Genomic DNA, 14,350 nt, shown 5'->3' with positions numbered 1-14,350 from the left:
TCCCATGCTTGAGCATTCTAGAATGTTAGCAGCATGAGGGCCATTGACACTGATCCAGCTGATAACAACCACCTTCAACATTACTTAGTTCTGGGTTCTTACTGATTTGGTGGTACACACTTAGAATCAGCCGACTACATGGTTTCCGAACTCGTGTGGTCTTTCATTGTAAAATAAAAATGAAGCCGAGCCCACACCGCGATGATCACATCCATATTAGCCTCTATTTAGAATTAATGAGATGAAATTTACAAAAATAATGGGATTCATCGAAGAAGCCACCTGCGTAAGTACGATGGCCACATAATCCAGCAGCTGAACAAATACTACGTGAGCATGAACGAATGAAAGTGTCAAGGTCATACGTGAGTTAGTTACCTTCGTCTTACCCTAAGGTAGGTGCTTTATAGTCGAGAAAAAATGATCCGCCTTGTGGTAAGGTACATGCTTCGAAGACGGGAGACCATCAGAATTTAAGATTGCGTGCCTTGCTCAAGCGACAGCACGTCAGCAAAATGGAGATCATTCCAATTTGAGGTCCAACGATTACTTACTTACCTTAGTGGATTAGGCATGTACGTCTTGGTTGCAGTAGCAACCATCCCTAGGTAGATTTGGAGGGACAGCCAATAGCGTTTCAAGTGGGGTCCTGCCCGATCACAGTACTTGTAAGTTGTTGATCAGATCTTCATCGAGCATCCAGGTTCTTGCCATTCAGACCTGTCCTCTCCAATTTCTTTTCCTTATTCGGGGCCAGCTTCCATTTGACTTAAATTTCATCACGCTCCATCACCATCAGTAAGTTCGCTTTTACAGCATCTATACAAGTCTTCTTCTTTATTGAACTTCGCTTCCACTGCCAATTCAGTGTTGATTGTTATTCTTATCTCTTCCCCACTCGCCGCCTGTCCAAGCCCAAGCTAAACAAAACAGAGTCCACCCGCTAGTCTACCCCTCGACTCCAACTCCAGCTCACATCGCGACAACTAAACATCCCCACCATACACTGCAGTGCCGAACCTTCTTCTTCTTCTTCTTCTTCTTCAACATTCCCTCGCTCAATTAAGCAGACATCCCCGGAAGAAGACAAGCAGCCATGGCTAGCTTCATGTCCAGTTTCTTTCCTGGAGGGAAAGAAAAGAACCCGGCCAGCGAAAATGGCAGTTCGCGACCTGCTACGCCATCCACCAGGGTGGACAACTTCCTCAACCCCGCGAGCACACCTCAAGGCAGCCCGAGCAAGAAGACCAACCCTCCTGGCTCACACGACCTCCCGTCTGCATTCGAGAGTGCCTTGACACTCAATCCTCCTGTCATGGAGCCACCCCTCAAGTTGGGCCGCCCTCAAAGCGTTATAACCCCGCTATCACCTGGCAAGACCAAGGTTCAGCCACTCGACGAGTCCAACGTCAATGTCGATGAAAGCGTCGTCCACAAGACGCGGCCTGTAAGCCCTCAAAAGAAACAAGGCCAGGAGAACACACCCCCTACCTCTCGATTGGCTGGCACCGATTCTCCCCACCAACATAGCCATGCTGCCGTCACCCGTCAACAACACTATGAGCACAGAGAGCGACCAAACACGCCTGCGACGAAGAAATTCAACACCGCTCGAGGTCTGACACCCGAAGAGCGCGAGATTCTTCAGAAGCCCAACGTTAAGCGGCTCGTCAATGTTACTCAGCTTTGTAGGCATCTCCCAAACCCATCGATTGTGAAGGGCATCTTATTGATTGGTCTCTAATGCTTTGTTAGACTTCCTTGACTATTACTTTGACCTCCTCACCTATGTTGGATCAAGACAAAATCGACTAGCAGCCTTCAAGAACGAATACCCTCCGCCCCCAGAGACTGATGAGCAGACGCACAACCAAATGTGGACCAAGTACACAGGACGAGAACGCGCCAACTTGCGCAAGCGTCGAGTTCGACTTCGACATGGCGACTTCCAGATTTTGACACAAGTTGGTCAAGGTGGATATGGCCAGGTTTTCTTGGCTCAAAAGAAAGACACTCGTGAGGTTTGTGCCCTCAAAGTCATGAGCAAGAAGTTACTGTTCAAGCTTGACGAAGTTCGCCATGTTTTGACGGAGAGAGATATTCTGACCACCGCCCAAAGCGAGTGGCTCGTTAGACTCCTCTACTCTTTCCAGGATGAAAAAAGTATTTATCTGGCCATGGAATATGTGCCTGGCGGCGACTTCCGCACCCTGCTTAACAACACCGGTGTGTTATCTAACCGCCATGCCCGTTTCTATATCGCCGAGATGTTCTGTTCCGTTGACGCCCTGCACCAGCTCGGTTATATCCATCGAGATCTCAAGCCCGAGAACTTCCTTGTCGATTCTACAGGACACATCAAGTTGACCGACTTCGGTCTTGCTGCAGGTGTGCTCGCCCCGTCCAAAATTGAGTCAATGCGTATCAAGCTGGAAAAAGCATCCGAAAGTGCAGTTCCCTTCGGCAAGCCCATGGATCAGCGAACTGTGGCTGAACGTCGAGAGAGCTACCGGACAATGCGCGAGAATGATGTCAACTATGCCAAATCCATTGTGGGATCGCCTGACTACATGGCCCCAGAGGTTCTTAGAGGGGAGGAATATGACTTCACAGTGGACTATTGGAGTCTGGGTTGCATGCTGTTCGAGGCACTCACTGGATTCCCTCCTTTCGCGGGTGCCACCCCGGATGAGACGTGGCGTAATCTGAAGCACTGGAAGGAGGTGCTGAAGAGACCTGTATGGGAGGACCCCAACTACTTCCTGAGCAACAGAACTTGGAATTTCATCTGCACGTGAGTAAACTGCACACTTTTGATGCCTGGCCATGGCGAGCTGAAGCTGACTGACTATCCCTTAGATGCATCAACTCTCGCACAAGACGATTCTCGAATATCAAAGATATCTATGCTCACCACTACTTTGCCGAAGTTGAATGGGATGTTTTGCGACAAACTCGTGCGCCCTTTGTACCAGAGCTGGACTCGGAAACTGATGCGGGCTATTTCGATGATTTTACCAATGAGGCTGATATGGCCAAGTACAAGGAGGTTCATGACAAACAACAAGCTCTCGAGACAATGGCTGAGCGTGAAGACCAAATGAGCAAGAGTCTCTTCGTCGGATTCACGTTCAGACATCGCAAACCCGCAACGGAAGAAGGCGGGAGCCCCAGAAAGCGCATTCCCACTGATGAGACGTTTGGGACGATGTTCTAGGACGAGCCCCAAATTCCTCAGACCGTGGTTGGCTGGCGAGGTTTTGTCAGTAGGGAAAAAGCCCTTTTCTGAAGTGATACGAGCGGGTTGCCCCAGGTCCTTATTTTCGGGTCTTAGGGTATGACATGCATACCATTATGAGGATTCTTGATGTCTTTGTTGATGCTTGACCCCCTAGTGCTTTTCTTCTTCGATGTTGCTGTATTATCACTTTTGATATTGTATTCGACACTGCAAGTCCTGCAGTTCTGTTTTCGTGCTATTCATTTTCGGCAGGCAGGAGTTCTATAAGGACCAGGTTTTTGTGTACGGTCCGCTGGTATGGAGTCTGCGAGTTGTCAGGCGGTCAGGCGGCCCACGATAGTTGAGTTTATGTATGTATGTTTTGAGATTAGTTTCCCTCCTGACTTTGGCAGGTATGAGGACAGGGGGATTCCGAAAATAGAAAAGCCAATGCCTTCGTATTGGCTTTGCGAAGCAACGAGCAACTAATTTTGACTCGACAAGACCGTTTTGTGAGAGCGTGTTCGCCTTTATGTTAGCCACATATACCAACCAACCTTACATGCCACTGCCCATTTCAGTATCTACTGACATAGGAATCAAGATCACAAGGACATGCATTTGAACCTCAAGATGCTCAATCTGTTTTCTCGTAGTACTGGTCCCAAGCATTCTCAAACCTATTCGGCGGTTTCATTGATTTATCCGCCACAAGCAAGCAAGGATTTGTGAGAGAATGAACAAGAAGTATATAATAGACTTAAGTGGTATCATCAAACCTCTTTCAGAGGGTGTGTTCATTGCGAAGTCCTGTCCCATCCATCAAATTTGCAACATCAGAAGCCCTCCCATTCGCTTGTTTCCAGGCCATCTATAAGAAATAATAAAAATGAAACCCTCGGCCAATCGTCAGATCTATAAATAGACGTTTGGAATGTTGGAAAATTGTCGTGATAACTGCGCCATTTCTCGACAACATGCAGTTTTTGGCATGTGCATGATTACCCAGTAATAACCACATACCAAAAGACCATTCCCTCCATAAAACTCCAGCAACATCGGAAGCGATACAATCCGCCACAAGCCAACACATCCAAGTAAGGTATCAATCCGTCATATGATCAAGTCTCAAAGAAAACGCCACCATCTAAAACGCCCCGAAATCATGCCCTATTTCGTTAAAGTGTATCGTCCGCAAAATTTGTACCGCCGTTCAAGGCGGAGCTTCCAAAATCTCCATCATTACAATCAAAGCTAATTGATTCTGTCTTGTTGCGATCACAGGCTCATCGTCAGCCATTCCCATTCTTGAGGACCGGCAGAGCTACCAATCAACGAGCTTGTTTGCCCACCAGACATGCTGATCATGCCGGTAGCCGACCCTAGCGTACTGGGTCGCTGGTTCAAGTTGAAGCTGCTGGCGGACATGCCACCAGGCAAACTCGAAAGTCCAGCTGAGGAGCCGAAGGGACGCGGGCCGTCGATAGAGCTGGTTGAATCGGGACTGTCGATATCCATCGATACTGGCACATCTCCTCCAATGCTCTTGCTGTGGCGGCGTTGCCGTTTTGAAGAAGCAGTGGCGGGACGCTGCATTGACATTGATGAGGCACCAGGTCCAGGACTAGTCTTTGGGGGCGCAGCCGCGATGGGGACAACCCCTTTACCACCCACAGCACCAGAAGAGGGTCCTGGACCAGCAAAATGACTGTTTGGAGTGCTTCCAGCGGTGTTGGCACCCGATGTAGTACCACTCACTGGGCTATCGATATCCTTACTGCTAGCGGGTTGACTAGTAGCAGGTGGTGTCGTTACCTTGGGTGTCGGGTTGCTGCTGTTTGGTTTGGTGCTATTTGCTGTCGCAGTGGACATCGACAAGGTCGAATTTTTGCGAGAGTTCAGGGCACTCGCCGTCTTCTTAGACCTCGTACTGCTCCCTCCAACTGGTACGTTGGTCCCGGAACCACGATTTCGCTTCTTAATCACGTCCGTCTTCAAACTCAACGGTCTCACCACGCCATGCAACTTCAGGAAAAGACCACAGGCGTTACACAGTGGTTGGCCTTCAGGGTTTCGTCTCCACAAAGGCGTTGTCTGGGTGAAACAGTTCGTACACGTGGTCGGAGCATTTCCGTCGTTCCCATTGCCGGCAGCTGTCTGCAAGTTGGTGGTTGAGCCCTGCTTTGACATGGGAGGCGAAGATGGTCTGCTTGGAGCAACAGATGAGAATCCCGACATGGTCCCGTTTCCATCACCAGCAGGAGAGCTTTGCATCGATTGTGCAAGCTGCTCAAAGCCATTCTGTTGTCCGCCAAAGTGAACTGGCGTAGATGCATTTCGTGGTAATTTAGGATGCTGTCTCCTTAGGTTTCCTCCTCTGAAAGACTGCGACTGTGATCGCTCAAGGCCGTTCGATTCCCAGTCTCCATTATTATCGACAAAATCAGTTGTTGTTCCTCCGATCATCACCTGCTTGCGAGTTGGTCCGCCGGGGAAACGAGCTGCTTGGGTGCTGAACTGGCCTGGCAGGCTGGCATCCCAGCCCATCGCTCCCGACTCATCAAGTGATGAAGACATATCCTTTTGCATTGAAACATTACGATCAGCAAATGCGTTGTTATCCTCATCATCGGAGTCGGCTCCAAAAGAAAACATGTTATCCTGCGGCATCTGAATCGTGGGTGAAGTGACAGCTTGTTCGTTTTGGAACACCTGAGAAGGGTCGATATGCCCAAATGAGCTAGGAGCAGTGCTATATGCAGACATTGACTCCGATGCAGTTCCTGGAGCAGAGAACATAGTGCTGCCGCTGTTGCCGTTCGCGCCACCATACATGAACTGCTGGCTAAGCATACTGCCAATGCTCTGCTGAAAGCCCTGAGGGCGTTGCGCTCGCCCATCCTGGGAGCCAAAATAGAATCCTTCCTGCTCGGGCACAGGATGAGGGGTCGAGACATTCGAGGGGTACGCAGACGCTGGCGGCGAGTAAAAGTCGTTATTGTTGTTATTGTTGTTGTTGTTGTTGTTGTTGTTCATAGATGCTGAAGGGATAGATGAATTGTGGTACATGCCAGAAAAGGGACCATGGGGTATCATAGGTGATGTTGAAGGAGAAAACGAGAAGTTCTGCTGGAAGTTTCCATTGTTGACCATGGAGTCATTTTCCATAAAAGTATCGAGGTTGAAGGGAACATTGCCGCCATTAGACTGCTGAGGGATGCCGGCCTGGTTGGGCTGGTCTAAGGAATAGTCATGCAACTCCGAATCAAGATCCAGGTCATTCTGCGCGGCAGTGCTGTTAACAGCTGGGACTTGGGGGGAGAAATTGGCAGGGCGCTTTCGAGTCTGGTTGTGAAGGTTAGCAGTCGAGCGCGAAATAAGCGTGCTATCACATGTAAAATAAAAAGTAACAAAAATTTGGAGGTTTGCGACGGACGAATGGCAATATGCGATGCTGGTCACACAAAGAGGAGGGGGGGAATGAGAGTTACTCACCCTGCGGTCATCGATGCTCGTTTTTCGAAGATGACGGTTCACATAGTTGAATTCGCTACCCTGAGTAGCCTGGTGAACTGGCTGGACGGGGACCGACTGTGGGACAAAAGTCTGGTGCGATGGTTCTTTGCGGGATTTGATTGGGATGGCCGACGCCATTGAATTGCCGGGCCTATCGTCAACCATTTTATCGCCTTCAGGAGACGCAAAGTTGATAGGCGAGCCAGAATTGTCAGAAAAAATGAAGTCGTCAAGATTCATGGCATCAGGTTGAGCCAGATTGTTTTCAGAAGACTTTCTCAGCTGAGCAATGCCGCTGGGAGAGCTTTGCATCATTGGGCGTCCAAGTCTGAAAGCCCTGGTCAGCACGTCATGGTCCAAATGTGAGAACGTGATTCGAAGCACAAATGATGTTGCAGGAATAAAAGGTCATTTACATACCGGCTGCTGGCGTCCATGTTCTTTTTTCTTCGAGCATCCGCCTCGTCTTGCCTCTGCTGCTGCTCTTCCTTGTGCCTGCGTATGTTGAGAGCCATCATACGCCAAGTCAGATTCTCCATGCGGTGCTGGCTAGGAAGCTGGTGCTTGGTCCTCGCGAAGAATTTCCAGACCTGAGTCGCAAGCGGATCATCCTGCTGCATCCTGTCGATACTGCGATCGGAGTCGGCCAAGCCATTCTGGAGAAATGGGAAAAGGGCACTGCCGCCCAGGCCCTGCCGGGCAAGGGAATAGGTGGTGGCCATGTCGGTCTTGTGCTCCTTGAAGCTGGCCGAAGCGTCACGAGGGTTTGGGATGCGGTTCGAGTTGCCGCTGCGCTGAGTGGGAGCGTTGTGAATAGCAGCGCCAGGCCATGCACTTGGCCTTCTTGGAAAACGAAAGTCGTGCTCTGTTATTGTTGGGTTCATTGTTAGAACAGGACTTGAGGTTGTGATTGAGACAGATGTGCTCATGGAGGAAATATTGGCCGGCTTGTGGTGGAGCGAGGGTTGGACGGGCTATGAAAGAGGGAAGAGAGTATGAGTGAGGGTGAGCGAGAGGCTGAGGTGACGAAGAGAAGGGCCCCCCACGTAGTGGCTTTAGTAGGAGGGTGTGAGAAGGTTCGGGTGTGGGTTGCACTGCTGCAGCTGCTTGCAGTCCAGATGCCGCTCAATAATTTACAGCGAGTATGGGAGGATGGCACTGTAAGTTACAGAACCTAGCTGCAGCTGCAGCTCTAGCTATAGCTGAGAGCGGTAGGGCCCTGAACAGAAATCCAACCTCGCTGAGATCAGGGCAACCACCTCACCACCCAAAAGCGGCCACCTCAGACCGACTGGGATGCACCAGGTTCCGGGCGGGGTGGGGTTCTTGTTTTTGGGGGATGCTCCGGGGGCTTCAGTGGGCACCCGGCGTCAGTGAAGAGCGGGCGAGCGGGCGCTGTCCACCGGAGGAGAAAGCCCAGAGCGATTGAAGGGGTCGGGTGCTTGGTGTAGGTGCAGAGGAACGATCGAAGATGAGAACGTACGTTACCTAGGTACCTTATGTTTAAGTTGACAATGTATGTACTACGCACTGTAAGTGCTGGTGCCGGTAAGGATATACTTGTGTCGTCGAATGAAAAGGACTGACTGGTGGAAGGACGAGATGACGAGAAAGCCAAAAACTTAGATGTAGAGGGGGGGAGGGATGCGGAGGGTTTTGAGAGTTGAGTTGAGTTTCGTCGAGTCGAGTCAAATCGAATCTGAGGTTTACAAAAGGGTAATATTCATCGAACCGACGGAGAGAAAGAAGACAGAAGGTGCAGGAATGATTGGCTCGTTTATTTCCGTACAGAGAGTAATCAATCGTTAGTGCCCCACGTTACTACTGCCAGTCTCAGCAGCGAGCGCATCCATCGCACATCGACCCCCGACAGAAACCAGAGCCAGAGCCAGAATTAGACTAGACGAGGATGAGGATGACGGGTATTCGCCAAGCCTTTCATCGTCTCGACAGGTACTGTACCCATCACAGCGGATCCCGCCACAACACTTAGGCCCGAATCGACAAAGATGAGCCTGCACTTTGCTACTGTGACGGCTGAACTCGATGCGCTTGGAAGAGTCACTGAGAGGACAAGGGAAAGCCGCAATTGCATCAGGTCCAATCCAATCGATTCAAGTTTAAAAAACCGCCCACCTGTGGATATACACTAATGCGCTACCGATTCCTATAACCGGACCTCCACGTCCCCTCCAGAGGATACAAATGTACATCCATGGAGGCCCATCGATCAACTACGGAGTCCAGGGAGCCATGGCCGCCGATTGTTGACGAGTGCTTTAGATTTCAAGGGTCCGGGCCCATTTTCTGCATGTACGTATGCCACGGAAAGTGGTCGCGGGAACGCCACATGGAGCAGGGACGAGCATTCAGAACTTTGCCTTTGTCTGAACCCCCAGGCCACGACATTGTGTGTAAGTCAGTGTATGGTCGACATCTGGCTGAATACCTCGAAAGGCCATATACTTACTTGGAGGGAATTGATTGGGATTTTCAGGCGCTTATTGAACCCATGTTCCTAATTAATTCACCAAAAAAGACAATTCCTGTTGCACCTTGTCTAGGTATCTAATCAACCTCCTTTTATCGTGATCCTGAAAATCTGTCTCCGCGACCTCGGCGGAACTTCCTTCTCTGTTTTTCCCCTCATACCTCGACCTCCTCCGAGTGCGGATACGTCTTGCAGCCAGATGGGATAGTGCCTTTCGAAACACCAAGGCTCAGGCAGGTAGGTAATTTCATGCGTGGCTTCAACGCTTGGAAAGGAACGCAGCTCATTTGTCTTGTTGGTTGCAAGTCCCGATTCTATTCATTTTCTCTAGTGGAATAAGACAAGAGACAGAAACACCTCATGAGACTCTCAAGGCGTAGCCACCAACAACACAACATGGATGATCACCAGCTCTACTATACAGTACAGCTGACGAACCCCGGGACCATGAGTGGACAGCGATCACTTTTGTTCGGGCAAACACCGCCAACTTAGGACCCACGATGCTGGACTCATCCAGGGCGTCAAGAATCGAGAAGCTGGCTCTTCAGCCGTGTCAATGGTGAAGGGGCGCTAGGCACGTCCGACCCAATGAGCCTTAATTTTCCAAGATTCAAATACTCCTCTGCTCTGCTCTGCTCTGCTCTACTGGTTATGGCAAATAACACCAGCCAAGCGGATAGACTATCGACCAAGGCGCGATCTATACTTTGGTGTCGTTCTGCAGTGCACATGGCAAGGGCCTGCTCGCAGTTCCGTTAACCGCCTCAAGCATACAACCCGGCCGTTCTCGCAAGCATGGCAGCCTACGCTTGCCTGAATCCGTACTGGTCTGAGTTGACCCTCAACGGCCGGATATCGCTTGTCAACATGTACTTGGTACTCTTCTTGACCAAAACACCAGACTCAAATCCGAGTCATGACGCCCGTTTCTAAGCTATGTTTCGACATTACCTGCTACGAATCGGGTCTGCTTCATGTTGATTTTCAATATCACTGCACGGAATTTGCCACGATTTCGAGCCATCTTGTAGAGCAATTTCGCTGTGTTGTGGCATCGCGGCTGTCACTTACGACGTAGTATGCAAGTTGAAACATATCTGGTAGCGAGGCATCTGTGCGACTTCGGACGATAGCTCAGTTGAGTTTGAACATTGCCAGATTTGTCCATATTGGCGATCGCGTCTGTGGCAATTTGCCGCACCGCTCTCTACATCTCATTCCTTCATTGAGGCAACTTCAGAAATGGATATTGAACATCAGGGAATGAGAGCTTCAATGTATCTGGAACGCTTCATCAAGACAGACCCACGACCGTGCGTGAGCTTGGGCTAGGGGTCGCCCTGGCAGATTTAGGTGGTGGAGCCATCTTGCCAGCCGCCACATACAATTCAGCCCAGCAAGACGATTTTCAGGGTACCTGGTCGCTGGTTGCTCGATACGGACCAAGTTCATGGGCCTGCACATCCGTCACGGCGAAACAAACTGAAACTCTCGTCTTGGGGCCGTCACCTCGGCTTCTGAAGATGTGCCTTCACAAGTGAGGAAAGGATGAACCACACGACGTTAATCCTCCCGTGGTGGCTGCCAACTAAAAGACAAGACCAGAGGCTCTTCAGCAACACATGCCGCTGGTGTGTCCATCCAGACGCTCATTGGACGAGGTAGTTCGTCGCAATTGCGGCTCCGAACCACCTATTTGAGACTTCGTTCTGGAAACATGGGCATCAAGCTGCACACGAACGAGTAGATTCGGGGAATACGGAGCTGGGGGAAATGGGGAATTGGAGCACACGTCCAGATGCGCTGTACCACCATTTGTTGGCGGAGAACTCTGGGGACTGTCTAGACTTCGTATCCTGTTACCAGACAAGCATCCTTTCTATTTCCATGAAAGTACACAATTGCAGACAGGTCCCACGAGTCAAAGTACAAGATTTAGGTACCAATCTACTTTGAGGTTCATTCATGGATGTTCTGAAGGACAGGGCATCAGGCACCTAAATTCTTATTCTTCCCTTGGACAGATTTGAACTGACAGGGTTTGATATTGACTTTGGCCAACTTGTGTCTTTTGGGAACTTTACCAACAAGCTCCGAAGTTTGAATGTCTAATGCATTCGATTTTCATTAGAAGAATCAAATATTCAAAACATGCATTAGCCGGGAGCAGCAGGCAAAAGCAATCCCTGGCTACATACAGATGCTTATTTTAGCCGCATGTGTATATCCCGGTGAGCTGCACGACGACATTAGACGGTTCGAGACAAACAGCATTGAATGGAAGTACTGAAGTTAGTGGAGCGCAATACATTCACACTCACATTCAAACTCACTCACACAGCGAGAGCACTTGCATCAACCCCCACTTACTACCCACGAGCCGGCAGGGATGTTGACGGGCGAGCTAGGAGGGGTTAGGGGTGCCTTGCTAGTGGTACTTGGACAGCAGGTATGGTCGTTCCGGTATTTTCCATCGTCATCACCAAGACAATAAGAGTCTAGGCTGATGATATACCTTTGATAGACGAGTGTAAGCCAAGGCTGGTTGTTGACAGAGCATGTGCAGAACACAGTCTTTGCCGTGCCTACCATCGTATAACACCACGGTCAGGGACGCAATAACACGAGCTACATGGCCATGAAAATTCTCCAAAATCACCACATCGCGATTGGACCCGGAGACTTCTCGCAATAGGTAGCAAATTAACTCTGATACCAAGTACATATTCGATTTGAACGAGATCAAATAATAACACCGAAAACGAATTCTATCTTCCTCGGGCCGGGAAACATGGACGAACGGGAACCCTTGTCACTTTCAGTGCCTCGTTCCTGTTGATGGCTTGCAACCACTCGGCTGTGAGAGGCTCGTGTAAACGTTGCGCCCGCAAATGATTCAAATACTGCACTAAACGACCGAGCATGGTGTCAGCGGCTTGGCCATCCTAGTCATCCATGAGAGTGTGGGTTCGATCTTTAGCCTGTTGCTCAAACAAGCACTGATTCAATAAATCCACTGATCAATAGGTATCATCGACATCCGGGAAAACAAAGATCCAAAGGCTTTAAAGGCTGTCGCTATAGAAGACTGAGGGCTTGACGACACCCGCCTCAGTTGATTCAACCACTTGATTCATTTACGAGTTCAAGCGCCTGATTAGCACAGGAATAGTGGCCACCACGGGCAAGCAATTCCAACAAAGCAATCATTTATAAAGTGTTCACCTGAATCAAATGGGCATTAACTGGATATCTTAGCCCCAATTTGCCTCAAGTCCCCAAGAAAGATGATGGTATTATGGAGAGTCATGCGGGAATAGGTTTCCGTCGAGCCTGAATCGATTTGAACGGGTCATAACGCTCGAGATTCTGCGCAGCTCTCCGCTTCCTGGCATGAAAGAAAGCATGTGTTGATGCAACTTCACTTCCAGCAACGACAGCGGGAACAAAGCTCTATGCATATATCCTTTCCCCACACGCCGCTCAGCCTGCCAGACTGGGGGGTGGTGATCAGGGAGAACAGGGCCGGAGGACCTTCAAAGGGAAACCCGGTGGCAGTGAAGAACAAATCAAGTGGCTCGTTTGATGGGTAACAACGATCTGTAACATGTTCAAGGACAGACATTTTGGAGAAGAAGCTCTCAAGCGGATCTCGCACAAGAGAGAGCCTGGAGTGTCGCCCCACTATAGCGGTGTGGGCCAGAGATAGGGACAGATATTAATATGTCATGCCTGCCTGTGTCCCCAGACATTAGGAGTGGGTTGACCGATCAGATCTCTCAGCGCCATTCTCCAACGCCCGCAACAGTCCCCTAGCCCGCAAATCAACATGTGAGATGCACTCAAGCGGCAGAAACCAGCAAGGAAAGTAGGCCACCAGGCCTGTCGTGAGCCATTTGCTACCGGCATGACAGTTCTCTAGCTTCGGTCAAATCCCCGAGAGGCACCTATCAACAGAGACAGTCGAATTTGAGGGATGAGTGCCGCCTCGGTGCAGATTCACTGTTTGAGCCCTCGGGACCGGTTTCTGGCTTCCTTGCATCCGGTGGGAATAGACCTGGGAATCAACTTGAATATTGCTTTGCCTACAGGTGGGGGTCCCAGTTCAGAGTTGGGGGGTCAAGGGGCAAGGACCAAGGAGCATCGTATGCGAGTGCAGCACTCCGGACGAGACCATGTTATCTCCTATCTCAAGAGGCATGCTGCTCGGCTGACCTTGGCGGTTAAGGTTGCGATCATCAGGCAGGGGTCGAGGGGTTGCCAACGCAGGCGAGTTGGACCATGATGCGCTCATCTCATCGAACTGCAAGAGTATCACCGGTGAGGTTGCTGTCTGGAGGTGTTGCTTGGAGCCCATGTCATGCTGAAGACTCTTTCACCACTGCCAGACTTCTCATCTCAGAGCCAGCAGATGTCGTCTGTGTCTAGTCTGCTTCCCCAGCCGGGCTTGTTTGGGGTCTACATACAGTATGCTCAGAAAGTTGGGTACACAAAATCCGGGGTCCTCGAGACTTTTATGTGTTATCTCTAGCACGTACCAATGCGAGTCATCTCTGCAATCCTACGTGGCTGTTGACCCTCGTCGCTTCTCAAAGGTTCTCAAGGCTGAAGATTAGATAACCAGGTTCCCCAATCATGACCTGTGTCTGGCTGTGTATACGGGTTTATCAGTCCGGAGATCCAAGAAACACACTATCCGCATTACAGAACAAACGGCCGCATATCAGTTGAAGCCAGTTGCTCTGTAACCTTATCTCAACGCCATCGCCCTGCATATCTGTGATACCATAGCCTTAAATTCGTCGATGCTGCTGCTTTGTCACTTCTGCTGAAAACAGCTGTTGAAGGGACTCTTGTCATACGTCTATTTTTATTGTCAAAGAATGAGACACGAGACCCTGTTGGTCTTACAAGATGCTCAGAGGTCAATGCATACAAGACCCTGACTGTAGCCATTCTTTGTTTTCCTCATGCTTAAGGATCTGTACTCTTTGTTGGACGAGACCGATCGAGACACGAAACAATGTTCTAAACTTGGCCCTTTCGAATAGTAATTGGGAGGAACGATTCCCCGAAACGATGCGAGCGAAAGAATCCCCGTACAATAAAATAACAAAGCA

At 49.9% G+C, this 14,350-nt stretch overlaps 2 protein-coding genes across 2 annotated transcripts; one reads left to right on the top strand and one right to left on the bottom strand.

Annotated features, from left to right (window-relative positions):
- The first annotated feature begins 1,055 nt into the window (after positions 1–1,055).
- FOBCDRAFT_294960 (kinase-like domain-containing protein) lies at positions 1,056–3,360 on the top strand. Its single transcript, XM_031186225.3, has 3 exons — positions 1,056–1,688; positions 1,756–2,794; positions 2,860–3,360. The coding sequence occupies exons 1-3, from the start codon at positions 1,097–1,099 to the stop codon at positions 3,215–3,217; spliced, it is 1,989 nt and encodes a 662-aa protein (XP_031037360.1). The 5' UTR covers positions 1,056–1,096; the 3' UTR covers positions 3,218–3,360.
- Positions 3,361–4,498: 1,138 nt separating this feature from the next.
- Positions 4,499–7,620, bottom strand: FOBCDRAFT_275734 (uncharacterized protein; the record flags this gene model as incomplete). The annotated part of the gene is made up of 3 exons (XM_059611505.1): positions 4,499–6,565; positions 6,716–7,064; positions 7,157–7,620. 3 exons carry the CDS (start codon positions 7,618–7,620, stop codon positions 4,499–4,501), a joined length of 2,880 nt encoding a protein of 959 aa, XP_059465158.1.
- Between the last annotated feature and the right edge of the window lie 6,730 nt (positions 7,621–14,350).

The sequence above is a fragment of the Fusarium oxysporum genome, chromosome VI, assembly GCF_013085055.1.
Source record: "Fusarium oxysporum Fo47 chromosome VI, complete sequence".
Taxonomy (NCBI): domain Eukaryota; kingdom Fungi; phylum Ascomycota; class Sordariomycetes; order Hypocreales; family Nectriaceae; genus Fusarium; species Fusarium oxysporum.
Note: the sequence above shows the minus strand (reverse complement) of the source record. Positions and strands in the feature narration are given on the sequence as shown.

What these genes read in the sequence shown, in the direction of transcription:
- FOBCDRAFT_294960 (XM_031186225.3), top strand. Translation starts at nt 1,097, where the DNA reads ATGGCTAGCTTCATGTCCAGTTTCTTTCCTGGAGGGAAAGAAAAGAAC. An exon ending in CGTCAATGTTACTCAGCTTT is followed by an intron (nt 1,689 to 1,755) that starts GTAGGCATCTCC and finishes ATGCTTTGTTAG; the next exon opens with ACTTCCTTGACTATTACTTT. An exon ending in ACTTGGAATTTCATCTGCAC is followed by an intron (nt 2,795 to 2,859) that starts GTGAGTAAACTG and finishes ACTATCCCTTAG; the next exon opens with ATGCATCAACTCTCGCACAA.